Source organism: Cheilinus undulatus, linkage group 4 (genome assembly GCF_018320785.1).
Source record: "Cheilinus undulatus linkage group 4, ASM1832078v1, whole genome shotgun sequence".
In the NCBI taxonomy this organism is placed as follows: Eukaryota; Metazoa; Chordata; class Actinopteri; order Labriformes; family Labridae; genus Cheilinus; species Cheilinus undulatus.
In genome coordinates, this window is record NC_054868.1 from 9,474,859 (window position 1) to 9,490,517 (window position 15,659).

The 15,659-nt window shown below is 39.0% G+C and overlaps 1 protein-coding gene across 4 annotated transcripts in view; it reads right to left on the minus strand.

Moving 5' to 3' along the window:
• The window catches only part of kcnq5b (potassium voltage-gated channel, KQT-like subfamily, member 5b), a 239,701-nt gene that overhangs the window by 53,612 nt on the left and 170,430 nt on the right, over positions 1–15,659 (minus strand). For all 4 annotated transcript variants that reach the window (XM_041785899.1, XM_041785897.1, XM_041785898.1 and 1 more), the window contains exons 2-3: positions 14,673–14,763; positions 8,482–8,608 (exon numbers count right to left, since the gene is read on the minus strand). In XM_041785899.1, coding sequence (XP_041641833.1) covers positions 8,482–8,608; positions 14,673–14,763 — 218 coding nt within the window. The remainder of the gene's footprint in view (positions 1–8,481; positions 8,609–14,672; positions 14,764–15,659) is intronic.

Here is a 15,659-nt window from a genome sequence, read left to right on the forward strand (position 1 = left end):
GAGCCCAGCCTGCCTCATTTACCATCTTTACTACAATTCAATTGTTTTAATGACAGAAATCTGTTCAGATGAGATAATAATGAGTGCAACACAGAAGCATGATTACAGATGTGGCCTATTCATTGTTTATAATAAACAAAGCAGTGAGGATAAAGAGCAGACACAGACACATCAATGTGTACTGAGCATGCTCCTCCTTCCTCTACCTGTGTGTAAATTTTGCTCCGTGCTCTTTCTCTTCTTTGCTTGCCTTCCACTTCGCTTTGTCACTGTGTTTGCAGAGACGATCAGGCTGGCAGCGCTACTGAAAGCCTTGACTTTAGTCAACAGGCCGTGTCGTGCCAAGGATATGTGTCAAGTCTTATACAGGCTTTAGGCTAAGACAAGAAAAGATGGGCCTCACCAATATCTTCTTAAGATTTGTCATAAATGTTTTCTTAAGAAAGTTTCTAAGAGAATGTTAAGTGAGATTCATGATGTCTTCTTAAATTGCTAAATTATGCTCCTGTGGTCTAAAATCAGTGAATGCCAGATGTTCATCAGCTGGAGGCTTGTGCACATTTCTCTTCATCAGCATGGACTAGGGCTGAATGATTTGGGAAAATAATCTAATTGCAATTTTTTTCCCAGATTATTGTCATTGCGATTTCATATGCGATTATTCTTTAAGTTCCTTATCTTATGTATTGTAGCCACCTGTTATAATGTTTGTGTCGTAATATGTTCAGTAATGTACAAGTTCTGTGAATCCTCCTTTTCTGTTATGTTTCTAATGCTGTTTATTGTTATGTGCAGCCAGGTCTGGTGGAAAAAGGCTGGGGGGGCTGGCCTGAGGGGGAGTGGCAACTGGGGCCTAGCTGGACTGTGGGTAGCTGCAGAGTGGTAAGGACTGAGAAGTGAACAAGAGCACAAGAGCTAGCAGTTAGCGTTGATTGTTTTGATGTGGTCACGGCCGACAGTGATCATTTGTGCAGTTGTTTAATAAATGCACGGTTTGAAAACTTCTTTTCCCCTATCCTTCAAGCACCCATCTTGCTGGGATGTTACAGTATTTTCCAGCAAACTCAAGCAACAAATCTTTTTCTATCATAATCAACACATTATTAGATAAAACTAGGGCTTAACCATTTTAAAAAATATCCTATTGTGATGATTTTGACTCGTTTTGCAAACTAGATATGAATTTTTGTATTGAAGGGAATGATCATTTTTATGTAATCCTCATATTTAATCAGAAAAATTTGCAAAAATGAAGAAAGTGTGATTTTTTTTGTAGACTTGCGTGATATGTTATGCATAACATCTTGGCTGCAAAAAAAAGACAAATGCCTATTTTATGCTCATAAAAGGGCATGAAACTGCACTCTGTAAAGACAAGCAAGATGTCAGTAATGTCAAAACTAAAATATACCATAAAAACAATCGCACACTGGACTAAAAAAACTTCCATAGTTCCAAATGGATGGGCTGCTGCTTGGGACGAAAAGGGAAAATGCCAATTTAAATATATATTTAGTGGATATTTATTAATGCAGGAGGAAAAATTTTGTCAAAGTGAGTGTAATTTCCTTAAAACCTACACTTATTTAAAAAAACCAAAGCTGTCCAATGATGGAACGTTATTAAAACACATTTGAATTCCTGCAAATAAAGATAGATTTTTATCATTTTAATTGCATGTTTAATGAAAAAAATCCAACTAATAAGTTTAGAGTCATATTTTAAATTTTTCAGTAAAGAAAGAAAAAGAAAGAAAGAAAAGTTGACTTTATTAAAGTAATGGTGTTGTGCATATTATAAAATAATGTAAATCTACTAAATCGATTTTTAAAAAAGGGCAGTAATATTTAATATAAAATGATATGATATTGAGTCGTTAGGCCTGATTAGCACAAAATTAATCATTTTAACCTGTCATATCACTGCTAAAATGTATGTTAAAGTGTTCTGGAGTTCTCTTAGAGTTTGTTCTTTGAAAAGAACAAATCACAGACAGCCAAACTTTGTTGAATATCACAATCTTAAGAACTGTTTGGGTAGGTTTTCAAAAGAAAGGTCTTCTCAAGAACAGTTGGTGAATGAGGCCCTGTGTTCTCATCATCCCCACCATGGTTACCAGCTCCACACATCTGGATGAAGTGTGGAGCTGCTGCCAGCCCCTGGCTGATTTGACCCCTGGATATATTAAAAATAGAATAACTACATTAATATTACTTTTATTGACAGAAATGTCAGTGTTTGCAGAATGTTCACACATCAGTCATTTCTAAGTCATACAGACCTGAGAATGTTTTCTAGATCAACACATTAGAGTTTGAATGTCATCTCTTGTATTTCTGTCACCTGCAACACTGTGATATTTTCACTCTATTACCACTGATAACTGCTAATTAGATGTCTTTGCAACTGGCTAATTTGCATATCAAGGGGACAATTTTATTTTGAACAAAAAGCCAGTCTAGCAGGTTCGGCAAGCTTAAAGGGATACTTCAATATTTTGGCAAATTCGCCCATTACCATAATTGCTATAGTCTATATAGGACCTGCTGTGCCAACTCAATGTAAGCAGACGATATTTCCGGCTTTCCCACATCAAACTCATCAAATACACAATCCAACAACTCCAAAACGCTCATGTGGACAAGTTGTGACCTGTACATTCACCACGCTATGAAATAATAACGTATAATTATGTAACATTATGACAAATGAAGCAAATACTCTGAACTATTTCTTGAGTAAACCACTGGGCGGAGTGACACAGTGCAGCAGCCATGTCTGGAGTGTAGTTCCGGCTTTGCATTTAGCTTTAAAACATCTCCGTCTCGTAATGTTCCATAATTATTTCATAGCATGGTGAATGTACAGGTCATGACTTGTCCATGAGAACGTTTTGGAGTTGTTGGATTGTGTATTTGATGAGTTTGATGAGGGAAAGCCTGAAATAATGTCTGCTTACATTGAGTTGGCACAGTAGCTCCGAACTCGGCAGTGCCGATCTAAACATAGCTTGCACCGACAACTAAAGGTAACGAACCTATTACTAAGACTATAGGAAATATGACAATGGGCGAGTTTGCCAAAATGTTGAAGTATCCCTTTAATTGTCAAGCTTTTTGATTTGTTGGAAATCTTTCAACCCCTGTTACTTTAACTACAGAACCATGATTCAGATGAATATTTGTCTGTTTATAAAATGACATGATTTTACTCTGCCATCTGGGCTTTATTAAACATCCAATAAAATCCTGTGTCTACATAGTTTCATGTCTCATAAGATATTTCAGACCAGAAAGTAGGGCTGTTAGCATTAATGCATTAATCATGATGCATTAAGGTTGATAACCAGTGCATTCATTTGTATTTATTTCATTAATCACACACTTTACTGTCCCTTTCAACGAACTTCTGTAAAGCCACGGCAACATCTCCCTGCAGCCACGGTGATGTCCACCACTGCTCCATAACAAAAGCCCAGCTGTAGTTACCACCTCATTCTACTCAAATAAAGCTGATTGGTCCATACTAGACAAAACATGTCCATGAGACAATCTGACCGATCCATCAACGCTGCAAGGTTAGGTCACTGATTAGTGGCTTTTCCTCACTTTGGCTAACCTCCTTGACCAATCATTTCCCTGCTGTCATAATTCAATATCCATTCTTCTCTCATTTCAGTAAATTGTTGTTGGCTGCTGCAACCCTTCGCCCCAGCTAGCTCCATCCCATGTCATCAGTGTCAACGCCTACTTCATCACAAAAACAGCTCATCTCAACCTGCATCCCTTCAGCACCACAGTTAGTGTCTAACCAATCCTATCTCATAACACAAAAGCTATTTGATTCTTGTGAAATGATCAGGTTTTATCAGTCAAAGCATGATGTGAACCTCATCACCATCACCTATTGTTAAACCTTTCCCCTTTATTCTTCTTAATTCAATTATCTTTCTTACTTCTTCCCCATCTCTTTAAGCTCTCTACCCACTTTATTTTCACCCTGTAAATTTTCTCATATTTCCTCCGTGCAAACACCAGCACCCTACAACAAACGGTGATGATGGCAGCTCACGGCACCCTGCATGACCTCCCAGCTCTGCTCTCCCTCCCTCCAGCGTCCTGCTGTACTTTATTCCAACTCATGTCTAAACAGTGGAAAGAATAAAGGCATTTAATGCAACCTCATTACGTAAACGCTGTGTACTCATATGAGTTCTGACCACAACTGAAAATGACACCAGCACACGATGGTCAGTAGCGTGCTGTGGGACTCTGCTTATGTCTGAAATGAAACTGCATTCACGAAGAGGGTGACCAGAACCACCAGAGGGTGAGAAGGAGGCAGAAAAAGAGAACAAAATTCATGAACTACTGTTAAACTAAGGAAGGAAATAAGTGATAAAATAACAGCCAGTGATTTATTTTCTGATAACAATTGACCTTTTCTTGTCTTTTCAATATTGTCTTTCAACACTTGTCTATTGTTTGTCTTTAAAAAAGGTCATAAAGAATAACTTTTTTTCTGAGAAAAAAGTAAGATACAAGTGTTTGCATGTTTCAAATTCTTTATTATTTTTAAGAACTTCTTCTGGCCACATAAAGGATTAGATTTACAAAAGAGATCTAAACATTTTTTTCCAGAGTTACATTCAGTATTGAAGTTCTAAAAACCTGCTTACAATGCTTTCAGTAGAAAAACAAGGAAATATAAAAAATAAAGTCTATAAATTTGTTTTCACATTTATTGGCTCTGGTTAGAATAAATAAAGCCATTCAGACTTCTTTGCCCATGACATTCTAATCCATGGAGACTACATCCAAAACTGTGAGCATGGTTGATAGATTATTGATTTAAAAAAATCATTCATGGCTGATTTGGCTTCTTTTGACAAAAAATATTACAAAAAAAATATTTAAAGTCAAAGTGAAAACAGATGTCTACAAAGTAATGTGATTAAACAAAAATATGTAAGGTAAAAATTAGTGACTGCACAAATTTTTACCCACTTTAAAGTTACTGACCCAATTCAACATTGGTCCAGACAATTAGTGCTAGTCTCTCAATTAATGATCATCTGAAAGCAGTGAATGTGTCTCAAGTGATTGTAGCATAAAGACACCTGTGTCTGGAAGGTCCAGTCACTGGTTAATCAGTATTCATGGCTACCATTACACCATGAAGACAAAAGAACACTCCAAGCGACTCAGAGAAAAGATTATTCAAAAGTATAAGGGGATGGATTGTGGTTGTATTTGTTTTTGTTTTTATGGACTTCTATGTCTGCTAATAAAGATGATCATGATAATGATGATAACACAAAAACCATCTCAACACTAAAAAACCCCCAGAGTTCAGTAAAATCCATCACCAAGAAATGGAAGGAACATGGCACATGTGCAAACGGAGTGACTGTGCAAGAAGGAGACTAGTGAGCGAGGCCACCAAGACAATTATGTCTACTCTGAAGGAGTTACAAAATCAGCAGGTGATCCACTGTTGAAGACACCTCATATTAAATATCAACTAGAGTTCACCAAAAGCATGTGGGAGACTCCATGGTCATGTGGAGGAACACTGCACATCACCACAAACACACACCATCCCCACTGGGATGCATGGTGGTGGCAGCATCATGCTATGGGGATGCTTCTTTGCAGTCAGCCCTGGAGGGCTTGTATTTACTCTTAATACCAAGTATTTTATCTAAAAAGCTGGCTGTGACCTATTTACAAGTGTGATGGTTAAAAGCAGTGTAAAATGCTCAGACATGTACTGTCACGACCACACAAGCAGCTGGCAATATTGTCCATCATATGTGACCTAACACTATAGAAAATCTGCCTCTTTATTGTGCACTACAAGCAGCCCCTTCACTGCCTACCATTTGCTGTGACACATAGCCATGCAGACCAGGCCAGTAGGGTCTGGCACCACTTTTTACCATCCCTTCTCCCTCATTAGATCATAATACTGCATTTAAGTAAAGCTGCACACTGTGGTCCTTGCCCGAATCAGTCTGCAGCTAATATACTGGTGTGAGCTATGAACCAGGTTTTATGGTAACACTATTTGCAAAAGCACATTTTAATTTGTAGATTTTTTTAACAATCACTGCATAATAAAATCTTTTTTATGGTTGTGTATTTTTCCTTCAATTTAAAAAGACACACCGCTCAAGCCAATCAAAATCAAGCAGCTGCTGTGAGTCACATGGATACATCATAAAGTTAAAGTACCACTGAGCACTAGCAACCTACCTACTCTAAAAATGGAAACTTTTCTAGAAAGAGAAAGACCAGCAGGCGACCAGACTGAATGTGACTCAGCTGCAAAAAGCAGCATCCACAGAAAACTACTTCAGCATCTAAAACTAGTCAGTATGAGCCTGCATGGCTTTACTGCAGCAGGCAACCAGGCTGTGATTTGACAGATGAAGAAGTACTTTTGCTATTACTGGTGATTGACATACAACCCCAATTTCAAAAAAGTTGGGTCACTGCGTAAAATGTAAATAAAGACAGAATGCACTGATTTGCAAATCTCATAAACCCATATTTTATTCTCATTAGAACATAGACATCATATAAGAAGTTTAAACTGAGACAATTTACCATTTCATGAAAAAATACGAGCTCATTTTGAATTTAATGGCAGCAACAAAACTCAAAAAAGTAGGGACAGTGCCATGTTTACAAATGTTTAGCATCTCCTCTTCTTTAAATCAGTCTTTAAATTTCTGGGAAGTGAGGAGACCAATTGTTGGAGTGTTAAGAGAGGAATGTTGTCCCTTTCTTGTCTGATGTTGGATTCTAGCTGCTCAACAGTCCTAGGTCTTCTTTGCCAGAATTTTCTTCACTATGCACCAAATGGTCTGGACTAAGTCAGGCCAGTTCAGCACCCAGACTCTTCTACTTTGAAGCCATGTTGTAGTGATGGATGTGGCATAATGGTTTAGCTTTGTTTTGCTGAAATATGCAAGGCCATCCCTGACAGAGACGTTTTATTTTAAAGGGAGCATATGTTGCTTTCAAACTTTGTATAATTTTCATCATTGATAGAGCCTTTCTAGATGTGTAAGCTGACCATGCCATAGGGCCTAATGCGACACCATACATCAGAGATGCAGGCTTTTAAACTGTTTGAACAAGCTGGAATGCTCTCGCCTCTTTAGCCCACCGGACATGGCATCTGTGTATCCCAAAAAAAATTCACATTTTAAATCAGCTGACCACAGAACAGTTTTCCATTTTGCATTGGTCCATTTTAAAAGAGTTTTGGCCCAGAGAAGACAGCAGCGTTTCTGATTTATGTTTTTTTATAAATTAAATGGCTTCTTCTTTGCATGATTCAGCTTTAGCTTTCTTAATTTGCATTTTTGGATGGTACGGCAAACTGTGGTGACAGACAATCATTTCTGGAAGTGTTCCTGAGCCCATGCAGGGATTTCCATTACAGAATCATGCCTTTTTTTTTAAATTTAGTGCCTCCTAGGGACCCAAAGATCACAAGCATCTAATATTGACCTTTGACCTTTCCCTTGCATACAGAGATTTCTTCAGATTCTCTGAATCTTTTGACGATATTATGGATATGGACAGTAGATGTTGGGATATTCAAAGTCTTTGCAAATTTATTCTGAGAAGCATTTTTTTCTGAAATCAATCGACAATTTTAGACAGTGTTCTGCAGATTGGTGATCCGCTTCCTATCTTTACTTCTAAGTGACTCTGCCTCTCTAAAATGCTCCTTCTGTACCCAGTCATGTCCATGAACTGTGGCTAATAAACAGAATTAGTTGCAAAATGCTCCTCCAGCTGTTTTTCATTGGCACCACATAGTACTCTTCAAGCTTTTTGTGGCCCCGTCTATACTGTTTTGAGATGTGTTGCTGCCGTCAAATTCAAAATGAGCAAATATTATCATGAAATGGTTAAATGTCTCATTTTTACATTCTGATATGTTGTTTGTGTTCTGGTGTGAATCAAATATGGGTTTATGAGATTTGAAAATCATTAAATTCATTTTTTGTTTACCTTTAACACAGTGCCCTTATCTTTTTGAGAACTGGCATACATTCATATACATTTGGATGAAGAATGTTAATTTTTTTATATTTGCTATTACTATTTGCTAACACTGTTTAGAAAATACTATTAATATACATGAATTAAAGACATTTTATAAGAAGGGGGTCACTGCATAGCAAAGTTAGGGAATCCCTGGTTCAAGAAACCATGGGTACAGATTTACGAACTGCAGATACAGATTTTCAAATAAAGATTTTTTTTTCTTCTTGAGCCTCTGGATTGAATTCACATATAATATATTTGTAAAAACAATTCTGGTCATTCATATATAGAAGAAAACTACAGAGCATTAAATCAACCCTAAAGGATTAGTAACCTATTTTTTTCACCCACATTCCCCTGGGCCTCCATAGTTTCCACAAAAGAGACTCGTCATAAGCGCTGTTCAACTCACCTATGACGCAGAAAGGCTTCCGGGCAAAGCGGAGGCGTCCCTGCCACCCTCTGTAGCGACAGCAGCATCCCGCCGACCAGATCCTGATGATGTACTCCAACCCGAACACCACGATCATCACAAACTCCTGTCCAAACACACACAGGCAGGAGTTTGTGTTATTGTATTTATGATAATAACTAAGGCATTATAGAATAATTATCATAAGTACGTCATCACAGGTGATCAAATATTATTAATGCAAGGGCTGTTCATGAAAATAGATGCAGGATAATCATATTTTGGTATCTGATAATGTCTCTGACAGCTTATCTGATTCAGTTAGCTGTGCTAAAAAGGTTTCAGCAGCGTCCTTCATGCAGAAACTGCTTGACTGAATAAAAAATATGACCTCCTCTTTAGAGGAGTTTGAGAATAAAAACAGGTTGAGTCATACAATGACACTCTTGTTGTTTTGTACTTCATCGCCTGCTCTCTGAGGGAAATTTAACATTCACTTTGTATAATTCATACTCTCAGTTAGCCCATTTCTAGTGATGTGCAGTTCCTATCTTTCTAAAATTACTTGTACTGCAGAAAACAGAGTGCACTTCAGGAGGTGAGTGATCAAATTTCTAAAGATACAAAGCTGGATGTTTTTTAATTGTGCCTTAACCCTTTTAACATTTAAATTTCATAGGTGTGTGAAGCTTTACAAAGTTTATATTTTATCCCAGTTTTTGATGGGGGCTATTGAAGTTGACTGCTTCCACAGTCAGAGAGAAGGGATTAAGGTGAGAGGAAAACTACTGAGTGTCAGATCAGACTTAAAAAACGCATAATTCCACGCTTCTCGTGTCACAGCGTTCTGTCCACACCATGCAATCTGCAGCAAAACGTGCCCTTTTATATTTCTAAGCCACTGTGTGGTCTGTCTTCAGCATGTGCTATAAGTGCCACTGAGCTCTGCTTCACTAGAGACGTGCATTGAGTCTATTTCTAGCCAGCACACATCAGACTGAACACAGCAGACTGACCTGAACAGGGCCAGGAAAACAGAGCATTCAGTCAGTTTTTAATAAGACACCAGATACAAACTTCTGAAGTTTTGAACATTAAGTCAAAACAGGCACCAAATGACCAGCTAATCAACCCTGAGCAGGCAGTAATGCTGCTATCTCTATTCCTGCGTGAACTGGTGATCTTGTGAATTGGCTGCTCTTGGCTGTGAAGCAAACAAAGGTGCAAACAGTTGTTCAGAGAAAAATCATGGCAAAGATGGAAGCTGCAGGTAAGGAAATAAAACCTACACTAAAAAAAACCCCTGAATGTCTTCATAACTCCAGCTTAAACTGAACACTTCTGCATATGAGCTGTTCCTACTCAATTGTATTAAACAAGTCTCATATAGAAAGGTAATGTTATTAAAATTTTAAAAGACAGGGCTTGTACAACTTAATTGCTTCACAGAAAAAAGGCGATTTCATTGATCCAACTAAAGGAAGGTACTTTAGATCAACATAAAATATTCAGAATGACCTAAAACAATTCAGTTATGTTCCATGGGCTTGAGAAACATACTTTAAGTCATTGGTTCCCAACCTGGGGTCCAGGGCCCCTGGGGGGGGGGGCACCAAAGATCTTAGGGGGAGGGGGGCGCATGGCTTTGTGTGCTCTGAGGCTGCCAAACTTAGATTTGCAAATATTGACTAAAACCATGATAAAGCAGTTATTAAGTAGTTTATACAAATGTCTTACTGTCGACAGTGATAGGATGCCACCTGTGCAACAAGTCCAGTCGTGAAATTTCCTTGCTCCTTAATATTCCACAGTCAACTGTCAGTGGTATTATAACAAAGTGGAAGTGATTGGGAACAACGGCAACTCAGTCATGAGGCCATGTAAAATGATAGAGTGAGGTCAGCGGATGCTGAGGCGCATAGTGGGCAGAGGTTGCCAACTTTCTGCAGAGTCAATCTCTACAGACCAGTTTGGTGTGGATGAACTTGACTGGCCTGCACAGAGTCCTGACCTCAATCTAATAGAACACCTTCGGGATGAATTACAGCGGAGACTGAGAGCCAGGCGTTCTCGTCCAACATCAGTGTGTGACCTCACAAATGCGCTCCTGGAAGAATGGTCAAAAATTCCCATAAACACACTCCTAAACCTTGTGGAAAGCCTTCCCAGAAGAGTTGAAGCTGTTACAGCTGCAAAGGGTGGACAGACGTCATATTAAACCCATGGATTAAGAATGGGATGTCACTTAAGTTCCAATGTGAGTCAAAGCAGGTGAGCGAATACTTTTGGCAATATAGTGTATATGACTGTGTTTTGAGACTGACATGAGCAAAGGCAACCAGAGATTCAGCCATCATTCCCTTTGAGAACTACGTTTTTGTGTTAGCTCAGTTAGAGCAGGCGCCGGTATGCAGAGGCTGTAGTCCTTGACGCACTGGCATGTGATTACTTCCAGGTCTCTGCGTTGTTTGGTGCATGACTTCCTCCACTCTCTCTCTACATAATTCCTGTCTGTCTTGAGCTGTTCTATCTAAATAAAGGCAAAAGCCCAAAATAATCTTAAAAAAAAAGAACTGAGTGCACATGTCAGCTGGGGTATTTTTATTTTCACAATAGGATTTAGCTTTTATTCTTGGGTAGAGTGAACTCCAGCCAGCTCTTTAAACTTCTCTCCTTTATTGTAGAGAAGAAGACAAAGAACACACACAGGACACTGTGTCAGATATACTGATGGAGGATTTTAAATTGTATTTTAATGAAGCATTCCCACAACATCTAACAATAAAAAAGATGTGCTAAAAACGTCTGCATGGGGAACGAAATCAGCACCCTCATTAGTTATTAAATCTTCAGACACACCGACAAGATCAGACAGAAATGATGTTGATTAATCTCAACATCACACAGAGGGTGGCTGTAAATATGTAAACACTGATTTTCTCTGCTGGAATCCTTGGCTGTATTCTGTAATGTGTGCCTAAAGGATGCTGTGCTGTTTGTTGTAATATCTAAGAGCGGCATGTATATGTGAATGATGGTTGTGTATAAGATTTATCATCAATCTAGTCTTCAGATGCACAAGATTGAGTATGTTTGCTTCTGTGTGCTGTTTTAGCAGTCATGCACAGAGGAGCATTTGTAAACAAACACACAACTACTGCAATTCACTTTATTTTGGCATCAATCAGTCTGCTATTCACCGCTTACAACTTGTCCAAAATTCTGCTGCACGACCTCTGTAGATGTAAAAAAACGAGATCATATCACACCCACATTAGAATCCCTACATTGGATACCAGTTCAGCATAGAATCCCATACAAAATTCTCCTGTTTGTGTTTAAAGCCCTCCATGACCTCATTTGGAGCTACATCAAAGAACTCTTAACACCCTACAGTACAGCTAGACCCCTCAGATCATCAGATCAAGGACTATTAACCATCCCACAATCACACCGTAAACTTGGCGACAGAGCTTTTTCAGGAGCAGCTCCAACACTCTGAAACAACCTACCATCACATATATGATCAGCTGATTCTGTGGATTGCTTCAAAAAACACTTAAAGACACTTTTATTCTCTTGCTTTTTCTGATAATTCCCCCTGGCTTTGTGTCCTTGTTTCCTCCTTGTTTTATGTTCGACCCATTTCGTGTGTGTCCATGTGCATGTGTGTTTTTCTGTCTGAGATTGCTATTGTCCCCCTGACCTATCACACTGTAAATTGGTGTGCATGTGGTATGCCCCAATGCACTTCCACACTTATGGGTATGTCACTATTATGTTGTCCATGTTATATCTAAAACGCACTTGCAATGTCATGATGTTTTACTTGCTGTTTTTAAATATACTCTGTTCAAATTTTCCTGTACAGCACTTCGGTACAAACTCTGTTTGTTTTAAAAAGTGCTCTATAAATAGAGTTGACCTTGACCTTGACCCTTGTGTCAAGGTCAATTCTTCCTCTCTCTCTGTCCTGTTAAAACTTTTACCAGAAAATAAACTCATATGAAACTGTGGAGAAGGTGTGCTGCTGTGAATCCAATGTGGGTGGAACAAGCATCACAATGTTTGTAGATAGGGATGTTCTGATACCATTTTTTCCTTCCTGATTCAGATACAAAGGTGTTGGGTATCGGCAGATACCAGTGTGAACTTTCTAGACTAACTGTGCAGAGTAGCAAATTATTTCAGACCTATATTTGACTCAACAAATAGAATCATCATGTACAGCATCTCTCTAACCCTAAAGTTGTTTTCTGCTGATTATTGAGTTTTACTCCTAAATATCAAAATCACAGGGGGCTGCATCACTGGCTCTCTTTATCTCTCTCTAAGTTATGCTCTATCTGGGCAGCATGACATGATTATAGAACAGCCTGATCTTCACAAAGAGTTCACAGTATGGCTGTTAGCATTAAATAGCAACAGTGGGACAGTGGGACAGCACAACGGCAGACACCATTCTTTGTAGCGGGCCCTTTGGCTTTTCTTCTGCTCTAAAACAGTAGCCTGCATGACGTGCTTTTCGGCAGCAAAGAAGAATTGATTTCCAGTCTAGAGCACTAACAATTAGTATGGCTAAACAAAACGAAATACAAAGCTTAACCAAACAGTATCGGATCAGTGCATAAACTCATGTACTCGCCAACACCAATACCTGCATTTTGAGCAGTATCTGATACTGGTATTGGAATCGGAACAACCCTAGGTGTAGAAACGTCAAAATATGCCCATCATTCTAATGCATTATTCTAACATGATATTGCATCACAGGCTTCGTACTGTACGTAACACCAGTTTTTTGGTGGTTTAAGGCAGTCGTCTCCTGTGTCTTTTAGCTTTGTGCCTCACCCTTTCTTGTTGTAAGACAAACATGACATGGGACAAACGTGAGTTTAAGTTCATGTGCTATTTAAACAAGGGAGTGCATGGCATCTTATGACAACTGCATCAGGTGGGAAATAGGAAAGAAATCAGCAATGCACTCCACAATACATTTATGATGGGGCCACATATGTGACCAAAGCTGGTAAAAACTCCTGCAAGTCGTCCAAGGACATTTTTAAGTTTTTTACACATTATGAAAGTGTAGATTTCAAGCTTTCAAATGCTGTATCATATACCTTAACCTGAGCATATTTTACAAAAATATGCTCATTTGAATGCTAACTTCAAGTTTCTGTTTGTTTTGTGAAAACCAGGCTCAAAGTTTCAGAACTTTTCATACCTTCAGGTTGGCCAGCTAATGGGCATGAACAATAGGGCCACATTTACATAAAGTCCACCCAAACCAAGCTTCTGAATCGGACTGGTGACGCTCATCAAAATATTTCCATAGGAAATCCACCTTCATCAAACTTTCACTGTCTAGTGATCCTGAAGTTGTCCCAAGTCTGTTGATAATTCTTCTACTTTTCATTGCTGCAGGGTGCATCTTGAGGCTTGTTAGTAAAAGGTGATAACTAGAAACAGCTGTATTTATGTGCCAGGGAGGGCTGGCGTTTGAGCCATGCAGTGTTTGTTACTGTCCATCTCAGTGGGCGAAACAAGGAACAATGGCAGACTGAGCGGCCAATTATCACCCAGCAGTTTCGCCTCTCCCCTCCCCTCAGTCTCCCCGCAGAAACTCAGAAAACAGGGCATTTTAAAACACAAAATTAACGCTTTTAAATATCCATTTGTGTCACTTTTTTCATCGGATGAGTAGTTTAAATGTTGGACTTGCAAAAAATGAGAAAAATGAAAAATGATTATTTTGAAGAAAACTACTTTGTATCCATTTTTCTCAACCACTGGAATGCTGACTTGCAGGAACTTTATCTGGCTTCAGTCACATATGTCACTTAAAGAGACTCATAATGATACAAATTATTCCACAGTCAACTGTAAGGGATATTATTAGAAAGTGGAAGTGTTTAGGAACACCAGTAACTCAAAGTAACTCTGCAACAAAGCGGCAGACCACATCAAATCACAGAACAAGGTTAATAGCTAAAGAGTTCTGAGCTTCCACTGGCATTAATGTAAATGCCAGCAGAAGGTGCGATGGGCAGGTGGCCGGATACTTTTGTCCACATGGTGTAAGTTTGACTAGAAAGTAAAGCAGTGGTTGCGAAAAGCTGAAGTGCGGTGCTTGTTAGTCTATGATATAGTGTTGTTGTTTTTTAATTGCTCCATGATGAGTTTCTCACCAGGATGAGGAGACAGTAGGAGGAGAATTCCTGATGAGCAGGGATGGTGGAGAACACAGAAAGGACAAGGCAGCTGAAAACCAGGATGAACCTAGAAAGAAACAACAGAAAAAACAAAGAACAGAGTCAGAAATACAACAAACACACGCACAACTGGAATCAAACCGAATGACATCAATGGTGGAAACGATTGAAAACCACCATAGTGACCAGCAGATCAAATCTCAGTTTCCACTGGTCACAAATATGCTCTTCGTCAAAACCTTTTTCCTCTGTGACAGACTCTTGAACTCGTTCTGGCACCAAACAGGGAGCAGAACACGACACAACCTGGCAGCACAATCACAGAACTTATTTCCTCTCTGCAGTGAACCATGAGCCCGTCTATTATTCAATTTCCTCAGATATCGAGTTAATCATGCTTGTTTGTGTAACATCATTTGTGAGAAACAAGCAGTGAAACTGCGGCTGTCGGAAAACAAGCAACATCCGCGTGTTTCCACACTCTGACTGTTTCTTCTTTGCCAGGAAACCATATCATCCATGGTTTTTTTTTCCATCACGTAAAGTCATCAGGGCCTTCTGCTGAACACTGAGCACATCTGTGTTTTATCAGCTAACATCTTGTCTTCAGCCTGCTCTGTGCACCCTCTCTCTTTGATGATGTCCAACGAGAGACTTTCACACAGCAGACAGCTTTTTTAAGTAGCGTCCTGCTTTAAATTTGCACAGGTGCACATCAATAATTCACAGCGGAGACCTTTAGCCAGCCTGTGACCTTTAGGCCTTTAAATTTGTGACAACTTCCATTTCAAAAGGGGAGACGGAGGGTAGAGCACAGTGAGTTTTTTTACTAAATATAGCTGCTGTGTGCAGTTGAAAATAATTTTATGAGAGGGATGAAAGTGAATCAGAACAGAAACACTATAGAGGCAAGTTGTTATTTAAAAAGACTGTACAGCGGTTTTCAAAGTGGGCTGTGGGACC